Source organism: Monodelphis domestica, chromosome X (genome assembly GCF_027887165.1).
Source record: "Monodelphis domestica isolate mMonDom1 chromosome X, mMonDom1.pri, whole genome shotgun sequence".
Lineage (NCBI taxonomy): Eukaryota > Metazoa > Chordata > Mammalia > Didelphimorphia > Didelphidae > Monodelphis > Monodelphis domestica.
In genome coordinates this window covers 76588247-76602392 of record NC_077235.1, presented here as the reverse complement: position 1 = coordinate 76602392, position 14146 = coordinate 76588247, and the positions used below count along the sequence as shown (strand labels likewise).

The 14146-nt window shown below is 48.8% G+C and overlaps 1 protein-coding gene across 1 annotated transcript in view; it reads right to left on the bottom strand.

Moving 5' to 3' along the window:
- Positions 1–5881, bottom strand: part of MSN (moesin) — a 79517-nt gene extending 73636 nt beyond the window's left edge. Inside the window, exon 1 of the mRNA XM_056809276.1 lies at positions 5618–5881. Coding sequence (XP_056665254.1) covers positions 5618–5629 — 12 coding nt within the window. The 5' untranslated portion in view covers positions 5630–5881. The remainder of the gene's footprint in view (positions 1–5617) is intronic.
- Positions 5882–14146: the final 8265 nt, after the last annotated feature.

The window sequence follows — 14146 nt, the reverse complement described above, 5'->3', positions numbered from 1 at the left end:
ACAGCTGGGGCAAGGAAAGGCTCTGGTCCAGGGGAGGGAGATCTCACTCCTTTCAGCCTTCCTCTCCCTCTCAGTCTCCTCCACCCAACCCCCCCCCAAAAGTACCGAGCTGACCCTCCTAGACCTGATCCTTTACCACGAATTAAAACTTGAAATCAAAAGCAGGTTTTAGGGCTCCAGAGCATGAAATGGGCAGAGATAAGCCAGAAAGGAAACCAGCAGAAGCCAAAGGCAGCCCCCTCGCTGTGATGCCCAGAAAGTGACCATTGGGATGGGATTGGGGAAGAGAGAGGGAGGAGGGCAAGGAGGGAGGATGGCACTTAATACAGTGGCGCTTATCTGTGCAAAGCCAGATGTACCATAAGGGCCATTTCCAAATGAAAGAGCAGCCAGCCTGAAAAGAACATGAAACCCAGGGCCAGATCTTCAGCTCCAACCCCCACACTTCAGAGAAGGAAACCAAAGCCCCGAGAAAGAAATGCCTTGTCACCCTGGGAGGCACGTGGAGCCTCAGCACTGGCTCTCTCTCCAGGATACCCAGCCCCAGGGCCCTTTCAGAGTTCCAGGAGGCTGGACCAAGGGTTCAAGTCAAACCCTGCTCCTTCCCGGGAACCCTCACACCCCATCACCCTCTCTTTCTCCCCGCTGTGCCTCACACCTGTTCACAGAAAGGGTCCCACTGAATTAGCACTTACAAAGATAAAGGGATACCCAGAAGAAAAGAGGATCATGGGATTGGAAAGAAGGAATGATGCTCAGAGATCATCCAGCTGACAACCCCCTCTTTTCAAGGATGAGGGAACTAAGGCCCCAAAGGGGAAGTGACTTCCCCAGGACAGCTAGGAAATGACAGTCAGCTCTCCAGGCTTTCATCATCTTTTGCTCCCAAAGGCTCAAGAGCCCCTGAGAGAAGGGGAGACGTTAACTGAATAACAGCATGCAGTCTGCAAAGTATCTTTGTGGCTCTTATCTCAGACACTCTGACCAATTTGGGGTGGTAGAGCCAGTGGTGTTATTAGCCCCATTTTATAGATGTGAGAACTGAGACCCAGAGAACTGAAGGGACTCCTGGAGCCTTCAGACTCCTAATCCCGTGGTCTTCCCATTTAGCCACTCTGCCTCTGGCGTTCTCTTATCATGCCTTCCCCCAGCAATTAGGTTGATTTGTACCTCTGGGCTTGCTAGTCTGCAAGTCTTCAAAGAGCTTTGCAAAAAAAAAATGACCTTAACTAAAAGGGCAGAATTTGGGGTATGAAAAACAAGTTTTTCCAAGTGGCCCCTGTGTGAATCCTAAGGCCTTCCCAACAGGGAGGGGAGGGAGGGGGGAGTGGAAGAGGAAGGAGGGGATCAGGGAGAGAGGGAGGGAGACAGGAGGAGGGGGGAGAGGGAGCGGCAGGAGGGGGGGCAGAAGATGGGGAGAGGGAAGGGAGAAGAGGAAGGAGAGGAGAGGGGAACAGAGAGAGAGGGAAGGAGCAGGGGGAGGGACAGTTGGAAAGGGAGAGAGAGGGGCAGGAGAGGGGACAGAAGAGAGGGGGAAGAGGGAGGGACAAGAGAAAGGGGGAGAAGAGGGGAGCAGGAAGAGAGGGAAAGACAGGGGAAAAGGGAGGGAAGGACAGAGAAAGACAGTTTCTGACTACTTTCCCCAAGATTTCTTTGGCTCTGAAATACAAGGGAAGGGGGGGGGGGCTTTTATTTTTTAAAAAACTATAAAATCCCCCAAAAGTAAGGAGGTCAACAGATAAAGGGTGGCAATTCTGCTCTTACAAGGCCTCCAGGCAGAAACAAGCCACAAACACAGGGGACCAGAGTTGCCAGATCCAGGGATGGTGGTACTGGGCCACAGGTTGGGTCTGATTACTCTACCAGCATTTTGTGGCAGCCGCCCTATAGAGCAGCTCCTGGGACCAAAAACCACCTTCTACAGGATGCCTTCCGGGATTCTCCTATTTGTTCACGTTAATATCCTTTTCAAAAAAAATTCATCTGTATTTGCTTATTCACCTACTGTATCACTCCCTCCAGGAGAATGTAAACTCCTAGAAGGTAGAGGAGAAGTATGCCTTGCCTTTGAATCTCCAGAGGCAGCCACAGGGTCTGGCAAACAGAAGGCGCTCAAGAAATGCTTGGGGAATGAAACTGAAAGGCAGTGATTTCCCCATCACCACAATTATCAGCAGGGTTCTAGAAATAGCCCCAAGGTCCTCTAGAGGAGGAAGGGGGGGAGAGAGCAGCAGCACCTCCCCTTCGGAGGTTCAGAGCTGAGGGGAAGAAGTGACTTAGGGCGTGCCCCTGGATTCCCAGCCCCACGGAGCAAGTAGAAGAGGTAACAGGAAGCACCTTGTTTTGCTGTGAGTGACATCTGCAGACAGCTCACACTCCCATCATTCACCATTCTGCCCTGGGAGCCTTCCCCACCCCCAAATCTCTGAGCCCTGTTCACAGAGAGAAAATGGGCTTTAGAAACGTTGAAGCATCACCAGAGAACCTGATGGCCATGCTGATGTGATTTCAGGATGCTACTAAGCCAGCAGAATGCAGCCCCACCTCAGCCTTAGCCATTGCAGCCAGCCCCCAATGGAAGTGACAGGGTGATCGATTTCACCAAGCCAGTAATACTCCAAGCTCCCTGCAGAACCAATGGGCATTGTTTGCCGAGAGGCCTGAGGGCCAACCAAAGTGAGCTGGCTCAAGCTATGCCCTCCGGATGCCTCAATTCTATCCAGGTTCCAGTTCCACCCAAATCCTAATCCCATCCACTGCAGGCATTGCCCCCCAATCCACCCCAGTTAGCACCCCTTATTCCTAAACTAGTCTGGCCTGGATGCAAAACTCAGAATGTCAGAGCCAAGAGATGTCAGCAGCCAGCTAGTCCTACCTCCTTATTTTATGGAGGGAAAAAAGGGAGCTCCTGTGGGTGGAGTGATTTATCCAAAGTCCCACAGGCAGGATTTGAACAGGATGGCCAGTGCTCTTTCCATTGAGCCACACTGCTTTCTTAGCACCTTTATTCAAAGGGGTCGGGGACAACTAGAAGTAGCAGAGCATAGCAGACAAACCACTGGTCTTGGGTCTCTAAAGACCTAAGCTAAAACCTGACTTTGCCACCCTGATGATCCAGGGGCAAGTCATTTCCCACCACTAAGGCTCTGTCACTAACTCAAGGGAAATTGCTCTTTCCCTCTCTGCCAGGGCTGCAGTGAGTATAAAAGACATAATCCAAAGCCCCCTTTCCCATCTGTTGTAGAAAGGGGTAGCGATTACCTATCATCCACCAATTTTCTATCCCTGTGGCAATCTTGAGTAGAGCCTTTTAAGAAAATGTTCGCAATTGAGACTAACAAAGGCCACTGAGCCAGAGAGCCTCAGACTCATCTCTCCATCCCGTTGGAGTTCCCCCAATTATTCAGGAAAAAACCCACTTTAAAAGCCTAGAGGCTCTGGGGAAAACTCTCTGATAATCCTTGGTGCTGGTAACCAAGACAGAAGTTTGGGAAGGGGGGCAGAGAGAGGGTGAGAGGTAAAAGAAGGAGGAGAAAGAGGGAGGAAGAAAAAGAGGGAAGAGAAAGAGGGAAGGAGGAAAAAAAAGAGGGGGAAGGAGAGAGGAGAATAAAGAGAGAGAGAAAGAAAAAGAGAGAGAGGGAGGGAGAGAAAAAAGAAAGAAAAAGGGGGTAGAAAGGAAGTGAGGAAGAAAAAGAGGGGGGAAAGAGGGAGGGAGAAAAAGAGGGGGGTCAAAGAGAGAGAGAGAGAGAGAGAGAGAGGTGTAAATTCTATTCTCAAAGCTACTTTCTACTCTGGATGCAGAGAGGAAAAGTAAGGAAAAGCCCTAGCTTGAAAAAGAATCAAAACAATAATGAATACATAATTCCTTAAAGAAGTACCAGCCCAAGGAAAGCTAGGGTATTTTCTGAAGATGGGGGTTCTGGGAAGGCAAGAGCCGAATGGCTGGGTGAGGCCAGAACCCAGCCACCAAAACCCTATTCGAATTTCACACCCCACACCCACCCACCTACATGCTCGCCAGGCTCCGTGTGCCTGCTTTTCAGCAGGGCACATTACTGGACAGCTGTATCATCACCAAGACTAGATAAGCCACTGAGCCCACTCCTACAGTGCTGAGGGGTGGGAGGAAGCCAGCCAACACACCTAGAAGCATAACCCAAAGTGTCAGGGAAGGGTCCGGGCCAGAAAGCAGAGCTAGGGAGCATTTTAAGGAATGGGTATGAGGTCCACAGGTGAACAGGAGGAGGGAGGATGCTGGAAGTAGGAGAAACAGCAGGAAGGAAGAGCTCAGGGAAGATAGGCAAAAGAAAGGAGGGAAAGGACTGGGAAGGGAAGACCCAGGAAACCATCTTGGCTGGGTCTGAGTAGCCCTGTAGACTATGGGGCTGACCAAGGCTTGAAAGCAGTTATTGCAAACCTTCTTCTCCCTCCTCTTCCACGCTTGGACTATTTTCATATTTTCCTTTCCCCATTACATGTACTAACAATTTTCAGCATCCGGTTTTCCCGTGGGGGCTAAGCTTGTACCCGGGGGGCAGGGGGTGCCCATGAACAGGGGAATCACCCAGGCAGGTGGGGGAGAAAGGAGGTGACTTGCATAATGCATGTCGGGCTTACTCACACATACCCGTCCCTCCCCACACACATACCCAAGGCATGCAGCCACAGCTTCCCCCCCTCCCCTCCTTCTCCCCCAGGCCCCACTCCTTAGAAGAATCATCTCACAACTGGATGGCCAGGGTGAGATCAGAGGCTAGCGCCTCTCCAAAAAAGGTGGGGCTCTGAGGAGCCCCTTAGAGAGGAGCCAGCCCCCCCCCCAGACCCCAGAACTATAGCCACTCTCTCCTAGCCCATCAAGGTGGAGCTTCGAAGATTTGGGGGAAGTGATTTTTTTTGAGAGGAGGGTGAGGAAAAAGGAGTCAGTCATTTCCTTTCCAAGGAAGGGGGCAGGGCAGGGCAGTAGCCCAGCCAGGGGCATCGTGGAGTTGTCCAAAGAGCCCTGGGTTCAGATTCTACTTGACCTTGGGCAATTCCTTTCCTTGTTCTGTCCCTGGCTTGGCTCTTTTCTCCAAAGGAGAGGAGAGCACCCGTGAACCTTAGAAATCGAGGAAGACCCAGTGTGGTACCCTAAACTGAGGACTGAACTTTGGGGGGGGCCTGGGGAGCCAGCTCTTGAACCCCAGCTCTTCCTTCCACTTCCTGCCTCTGGGACCCCCGCCAAGTGAATTGGGCCTGCTTTTCCTCAGTTTCCCCCTCCCACCAAAGGAGGTTGTTCCAGTGCGATTCCCCAGGGCAGCCATGGGCCATCCCTCCCCCAAACTTTGGGAGGCACCGAGGGATGCCTGTTGAATGCCAGCGAAGAGGAGCGGGGAAAGGAAGCTGGGACCGTGGGAAGCGCACTCCGGGCGGGAGGATGCCGGCTGCGCAGGGCGGGGCATTCCCGCCCTGCCCAGCCCCGACCACAGGCGGCAGGGGGCGGGGGAGAGGGGGCGCGGCGGAACTGGGCGCCTGGGCCGACCTCGGGCAGGCGGGAGGCGCCAGGGTCGGGGTGGCTGGTGGGGCTCGGCTCTCCGCCTGCTGCCCCCCACTCCCGCCCGTGGCTGGCCCCGGCACTCACCGTCTTGGGCATGGTGGCGGAAGACTTGTCGAAGTTTGGCGGCGAGGAGGGCAGGCTCGGGTCCGGGCTGGTGGGTGCCTGAGGCGCGGAGGCTGCTGTTACTGCTACTGCTACTACTGCTGCTGCTGCTGCTGCTGCTGCTGCTGCTACTGCTGCTGCTGCTGCTGTTGCTGCTGCGGCGGCGGCCGCTCGGCTTCCTGCTAACGGATCTGACTCGGCAAACCCCACCCAGGAAAGAGCCGCCCCGGGCGCGCCGGCCGCTCCTTTATGTGGCTCCCGCGCCCGCGCCCGCCCCCAGCCCCGCCCCCAGGCGCCCGCCGGCCCCGCCCCGCCACAGCTCTGTGGGCCCCCTAGCAACCCGGGGCCCCTTACTCAGGCATCCGGGCGACACCGCTCCCGCATACACAACGCGGCCCGCGGCCCATCTCCCACCCCTGCACCTTTGCACTGGCTATCCTCCCTCCTCGCCCCAAGGGCGTCGGGCATAACGGACTGCTTCCAACCCCCTTGCCCATGTCTGCCACTCACCACACACCAGTGAGACATTTCGCAAGTTGCTCTTCATCCTTCCTCAGTTTCCCCATCTGTCGAAAGTCATGGCTGGACTAGTGGGCCTCTGGGGAGGGAAAGGAATAAGCATTGGTGTGCTCAGCGTGCCCTGAACCCTCACAACCCCAAAAGGGAGATGCTTTTGGGATGTCCATGTTCCAGGGCTCCCTCCCAGCCCCAGATCTGGGATGCCAGGGTCTCTGACTCTTAGAACCCATTTCCAGCTGCTAAGAGCCCCCCCATTGCCTTATATAGATTTTGTATGAATTTTCAGAAATACATGATGTTTCCCCTGCAACAGAGAATGGTTTTTTTCCCCCTATCATTGCCCAAGATTGTGCAAGTAGTCCCTTTTCCAATCTGGACCTCAGTTTCCTCATCTGCAAAATTAGGGCATTGAACAGGGGGCAGAGACTTTAGTGTCTGAGGTAGCCCCAGAGCTGGCCTTTCAAATCCCCCAAATCCAGCTCCTTCCTCTCTTTCCAAACTTCTTCCATTTTCCTCCCCCTCAGAACATTTGCCATCCAGCCATACTGGCCATTCCTCCACCTGGACACTGCCTCCATCTCTGTGACTCTGGGCTGCTCTCTGAGACAACCTTTCAGTGATTCTGAATATGGCTGATAAGTCTGGGGCTTTGGGGGGGGGGGCTGTCTTTCTTTGAATCTCTAATGTTCAGCACAGTGCCTGGTACACACTAAATGCTTGGTGACTGATGCTGAGCATATCATTCAACCCCTTGGAGACTCAGTTTCCTTGCTTGTAAAATGAGAATAATCTCTCCTTCTCTCTCATGCACACACACACACACACACACACACACACACACACACACACACACACTTTGGGCCACAAAGGGTTGCTGTTGGGAGGAAAATGCTTTGTGAACCTTGAAGTACCCTTGAAATGTGAGATTAGACAATCATCTACCTACCAGAAGAATGTCATACTGTATTGGGAGAATGAGACAATCCCACTTCTGACCCAGTGTTAATCAAATGAGATTGAATAGAGCTAAGACCATTTGCAGCCTGACTTCCTAAATACTGACACTGAACTGTTACTTTTGAAAAAAGAGACCAAATACAAAGTATTCTCAAGCTTATAACACTAAAGAATAATAAGGGTCTCACAGGACTGAACCAAAAACTAAAAACAAAAAGTAAACCAATCTTGAGAATGGGATGGACCTTAGCAATCAGTCAGTTCAATGCCCTAATTTTGCAGACGAGGAAACTGAGGTCTAGATTAGAAAAGGGACTTGTCCAATCTTGGGCAATGATAGAAAAAAATATGGAAAGAGCATTAGAGAGGCAGCTGGGTGGCCCAGTGGATAGAGGGTTAGTACTGGAGACAGATGGTCCTAAATCTGGCCTGACACTTTCTAGCCAACTGACTTTGGGCAAGTCATTTAACCTTGATTGTCTAGTCCTTATTGCTCTTCTTAGTTGGAACAGATACTTAGTATCAATTTTAAGACAAGAGAGAGAGAGAGGGAGGGAGAAAGGGAGGGAGGGAGGGAGGGAGGGAGGGAGGGAGGGAGGGAGGGAGGGAGGAAGGGAGGGAGGGAGGGAGGGAGGAAGGAAGGAAGGAAGGAAGGAAGGAAGGAAGGAAGGAAGGAAGGAAGGAAGGAAGGAAGGAAGGAAGGAAGGAAGGAAGGAAGGAAGGAAGGAAGGAAGGAAGGAAGGAAGGAAGGAAGGAAGGAAGGAAGGAAGGAGAGAGAAAGAATAAAAGGGAGAAAGAATAAAAGAGAGAAAGAAAGAAGGAAAGAAAAAAGAATGAAGGAAGAGAGAGAGAAAGAGGAAAAGGGAGAAAGACAGTGAGCATTAGACCCCAAACTGGGACTGGTCCACATTCATTCCAGACCTTCTAATTCCTGTGTGACCACAAACTACTCATAACCTCTCTTGGCCTGGTTTTCTCCAGTTAAGTGGGGTGTTGGATTAAATAATTCTGAGGCTTCATTCCAGTTCTGATTATTCGAGTTGGTTAGGAAGAGCTGACTGACATGTAGCCAAGGACTTTCTTTCTCAATAAGGGAGCTTCTTTGAATCATTTAGTCAGCAAGTATTTATTAAGCCCCTACTAAGTGCCATGAACTATGCTAAGCATTAAGGTTACAAATAAGAAAAAAAAGGTCAAAGACAATCCCTGGTCTTAAGAGGCCCATAGTCCAGTGGAGGAGTCAGATTTGCAAATAACTAGGTACAAACAAGATCATTTGGAGTTAATCAGCAATGAAATAAGGTTCTAACAGACTTCCTGTAGAAGGTGGGATTTTAGCTAAGATATGAAGGAAACCCAGGAAGCCAGGAGTCAGAGATGAGGAGGGAGAGAATTCCAGGAAGAGGAGCCAGCAGTGAAAATGACCGGAATTCGAGATGGCACATATTGTGTGAGGAAAGGCAAGGAAGCCAACGTCACTGGGTCACAGAGTCAATCCGTGGGGATGGGGGTGGGAAATAAGGTGTAAGAAGGCTAGAAAGGTGGGGGGGAGGGGAGAAAGATTATGACTAGCTTTGAATGTCAGTGTATTTTCTGTTTTATCTTGGACGTAATAAGGAGTCAGTGGAATGTCTTGATTTGTTTGGGAACTGGTATAGTCAGAATGGACTTTAAGATCAATTTGAAAGCTGAGGGGAAGACAGACTGGGGTGAGAAGAGACTTAGGGCAAGCAGACCAGTTGCAATCGTCCAGATATGTAGTGATAAGGGCCCACAGGAGAGTTGGTGGCAGTGTCAGGGGAGAGAAGGGGGCATATAAGAGAAATATTAGGAAAGTTAGAAACAGGAAGATTGGCCACTGATTGGATGTGGGAGGGGGTGAGAGTGAGGAGTTAAGGATGATGAGCCTGAGGACTGGAACGATGGTGAATTCTCCCTTTGTCAACCATTAGAGCCAAGATGAAATAAAAAGTAGGCTCCATGCCAAGAAGATGGTCTAAAAATACAGACAAGCCCCAGGAATTTTAGCTCCAGCTCCACTTATTCTTTCTGCAAATGAAGTCATGTCTTGCTCTCTCCACCTGTAGAGTGAGATCCAAACTTTTTGTGGTAGCAAAAAACCCCAAACAAAACAAAAACAAAAACAAGAAAGATAGTGGATGCCCTTGACTGGAGGATAGCTGAACAAATGATGCCATATGAATGTGACTGAATATTAATGTAACAATAGAAAGGTGGACCTTGAAGAATTCCAAGATGCCTGGGGACACTTGTACAAAGAAAGTGGACCAAGATACAATCACTACAACAATGTCAATGAAAATGACCCTAAAAGGCAACTGAATCCCAATGAAAAGAAATAGCCAGTACCACAGGTTACGAAGGACTGAAGTTGGGAGTCCTTGGGCATGAGTTCAAATCCCTGGTGTGGCCTAGAACCTATTATTTCCCTACCTCTGGCCTTCAGTGTCACCATCTGTAAAATGAAGAAGCTGGACTAAATGACTTCTATCAAGAGACATGCCTCCTGTCTCTGGGTAAAGAAGAGGGGAACTTTGGACGCCAAATGCTGCCTAAACTCTCAGATAATGTTCCTTATTTTTTTCTGTGTGAGAAGAACACCAAAGGGTTGGGAGAGGGTGATATGGGGAAATCTCTATGATGGGAAAAAACAAATCCATTTTTAAACAACGTTCAAGAAATGCGATTGAATGGCAGGTAAGAAAGTCTAAATTCAGAGGTACGTAGTGCCTCTGATGACAAAAGAGACCCAATACACAGTGTTCTCAAGCTTAGGGCACTTAAGAGTAAGGAGGGGCAGCTTAGATACAAACTAGCAAGCATCCACTTTCTAAATTCATTCCTACTGACAGGGAGCTCCCACTTTGGAAAAAAGAGACTGACTACAAAATCTTCTCCCGTTTATAGTGCCAGTAATGAGGGTAGATACAAATTAACAATAGCATCCACTCGCCACCCCATTCCTTTCTTCCGGCCCAGTTGGAGAGGTTGCTACAGTTACCCTTCATTGCCCAGTTCAACTTTCATTGGGCTGCTATGACTAAATTATGTCCTGTGGGGACTTGGGGGGGGGGGGGAGGGTAAACATACCTTGGCTTTCCCCAAATCATTACTCACAGGATATTATCTACTTCAGAAAGTGGAAAGCCCCAGCCTGGCTAGGCGAAGTATCTTCCACACACACACACCCTCCCCATATACAATGGATCTGGAATCAGAGAACCTGAGGATGAATACAGTTTCTGCCATTTACTAGCTCTGTGACCTTGGACATATAGCATTTCCCCTCCCTAGACGGCCTCTGAGGTCCCTTCCAACTCTGATCTAGGATGCTATGAATGACCTTGGATAAGTCACTTGCCCTCCCTGGGCCTCAGCTTCCTCCTCTGAAAAATGAGGGGGTTGGACTAGATGGTCTCTGAGGTCTCTTCCAACTCTAGAGCTGAGAATCAAAACTGAGTTTTCCTGGATCCCAGAGGGCCAGAGCAACTGAAATCCAAGCTAGAGACCTGCAGAGTATTCACCCTCAGACAGAGCTTTAAGCTTTAAGGAAAGGACTTTCCTGGACAACAACTCTGTGAGGTAGGTGAGGAGTGCAAGGTTTATGTGGCCCTAACTTGCAGATTAGGGAAATGAAACTCAGCAAGGTCAGGTTCGATGCTCTTAAGAGGATAGAACCCTAAATTTAGCCACAATCAGACCTGATTTCAAATCTTGCCTCAGGCCTTTATCAGCTGTGGGAACTCTCTTGGCCTCAGTTTCCTCATCTGTAAGACATAATAATAGCAACTCCTTCACAGGGTTATTGTGAATATCAAATGAGATGATATCTACAAAGTGCTTGGTTACCCTAAACTCTGTAAATCAAATGTTATCTCTGTATTATAATGCTGAAGTGTCAGCCATGAGATCTGACCAAGGATCACTTTCTTTGGGCTGTCTAAAGCCTACTGCCTACTGCTGGGTGAAGAGGATACCATGTTCCCCTGTTCCTTCCATCCTGGTGGGTCTCTGGCCCTTCTTTCTAACCAACTAGTCAGCATGCCCACCTCCACAATCCTCCATCCCTGCTCATTTTCCCTGTTGGTCAGAACAACCCCTCAGGCAAATCTCTGTTCAATGGGCCAGTGACTACATTCCTGTCCTCTCTCCCACTGTGTGTGTATGTGTTTGGAGAGGAGGCTTAAGAGTGGGGGAGACTCCAGAGGGCAAATGCCAGAAGGATGTTGGGAGATAGACCAACTCAGGAGGGAAGGGAGCTAAATGGGGCTTGGAGAAGGAGAAGGATGAGGGGAGCTCCTCCCCTCACACTGGGAAGAACATTGGGAAGAGATCATTGCTAACAGATTGAACACTTTCTGCCTCCCACCACCCACCCCAGCCCCTGCCCATTCTTAAAAATCCATTGTGGGGGCAGCTGGGTGGCTCAGTCACGCCCAGAGATGGGAGGTCCTGGGTTCCAATCTGGCCTCAGACACTTCCTAGCTGTGTGACCCTGGGCAAGTCACTTCACCCCCATTGCCTAGCCCTTACCACACTTCTGCCTTGGATTCTGCCAGTGTTGATTCCAAGATGGAAGGTGAGGGTTTAGAAAAAAATCCACTGCGATGGGCTTGCTAAGGGTTCCAGCCTCTTCCCTGGGTGAGTGACTAGAACATTCTGCTTCTGGATTCCTTACTTTACCTAGTCAAACTCTCATCCTGAATTAGCAGGCCCACCTCCCTAGACCCTTTAATCCTGATTCATTTTGGACAAAATATTCCTGGCTCTTCAGACAACACTGCTCAATGGGCAGTGACAACTTCTCTATCTTCGATTCAGTCTTTTCTGGGAATTAATAGACACCGGAACACAATGAGTCTCTGGGTACCTCACCCAGGGGTTGGGGCTGCAACTTTCTGATCTGCTTCAGGAGATCTGTTGTTGTCCTTTCCCATCTTGGAGCAAAACTATCTGGTCTAAAAATGGGGAAAAGAAGGATTTTATACATTCTTCAAGTTCTCCAAGGAAACAGTCCTTTGTAACCATTCTGTAGCATACTAGGGTATCCTAGTTGCAAAAACCCCAACCCCCCACCCCACGCCAACATTATATATGGTTGGAGCATAGCCCTAAACTTGCTAGGGGCAGAACATTCAAAATATAACTGAGCTTTAGATGTGTTGATTTTTGAAGTAATGATTTTACAGGACAATTTCCTTCTGAGCCTCAAGCACCCTCTTAAAAAATAAAGGGACCGGGGGGGGGGGGGCAGCTAGGTGACTTAGTGAATAGAGAGAGCCAGGCCAGGAGACCAGAGGTCCTTTGCTTCAAAGCTGTGTGACCCTGGGCAAGTCACTTGACCCCCATTGCTTAGCCCTTTACTGCTCTTCTGCCTTGGAACCAATACACAGTATTGTGTCTAGATGGAAGGGAAGGGGTTAAAAAAATCAAAGGGTAGCTGAAGTTTCCCAAACACCTTGCAAACTGGCAAAGATGACAACAGATGTTCATTGTTGAAGGGGACTTTAGAAATTATCTAGTCTGACCTCTTCAATTTGTTTTATTTATTTTAAAAAGGAGCTTGTCTGTGTCCTTTAGACTATGTCTATGCCCATCTTTTTTCCATTATCAACATTTCCCCCAGCATCCCCCTCTCTGAAAGGTGATCCCATATAACAAATAGTTTTTGTTTTTTTTAAACAAAGAGGTAAATGTTGGAAGGGTTGCGGTAAGACTGGGATGCTACCAAATTGTAGTTGGAGCTGTGAATGTACAAGCATTTTGGAGAGCAATTTGGAGTTATGCAAATAAAACGAATAAAACAGGAATACTCTTTGGCCCAGAGATTCTACCACTAGGCTTACACCCCCCATCCCCCCACTCCCCGCAACCCAGGTCATTGATAAAAAGAAAGTTCCTATATACAGTACTCCAACATATTTGTAACAATATTGTTGTGATAGTAAAGAATTGGAAGCCCATTGATTGGGGAAATGCTATTGTGGTATGTGAATAGAATGGAATGGAATAGAATAGCACTGTGATAAAAGAAATGATGAATGTGATAAATCCAGAGTAGCATAGAAAGATCTATAGTGAACCAATACAGAGTGAAGTCAACAGAGCTAAGAAAAACACAATGATTACAACAAAGTAAATGAAAAAGAACAATCGCCAAGTGGATGCTGCAAAATTATAAAGAACAACTTTGCCCCCAAAGAAAGGATATTCCCACACTATTCCCCTGAAGAGGTGGGAGGTCCACAGTGTAGAACGTTATACAGATTCTCAGACTTTTTCAAGGCATTAATGGGTTGTATGGATTCCCTCCTCCTCTTCCATCCTTCTCCTCTCTCTTTCTCTTAAAAAACTACTTGTTATATGGGATGGCTCTTGGGAGACGGGGGATACTGGGGAAAATGTTTGAAAAAAGACATTAAAAAACCTCAAAGAACAGCTAGATTCAGAAATCATGAGGAGAGAATGAATACCAGAGGGTAGAAGAACCTTGACTTATGTGACCCAGAAGAAGTGAGTTCAAGGAAATTCACTGAACAAAATCTCTGGTAGCCCTTAAGTCAGTCTTTAAAGGATCCTTTAGTTTGAAAGGTAGACATGGAACAAATAATTTTTTTTTAAAAAGACTTTGCTTACTCAAGGTTCTTAGTGGTCAGAAGAAGTAGGGAAATTTGACTAAGGCATGGGAGCATGGGATTTGGGAGAGGAAGAAAGAAGAATGGACTAAGAAGCAGATTAGGAGATGATGGGGTGCTTCTGCTCTAGACATGCCCCTTCCCTCTAGCTGGCATCCCATTCTGATCTTTTCTAGAATTAGTTATGCCCTATTTTTTTCTTTTTTAACCCATAACCATCTGTCTTGGAATAACACTATGTAATGGTTCTAAAAGTGGTAAGGACCAGGCAATGGGAGTAAAGTGACTTACCCAGAGTCACCTAGCTAGGAAGTGTCTGAGGTCAGATTGGAACCCAGGACCTCCCATCCCCAGACCTGGCACTCTAAACCACTGAGCT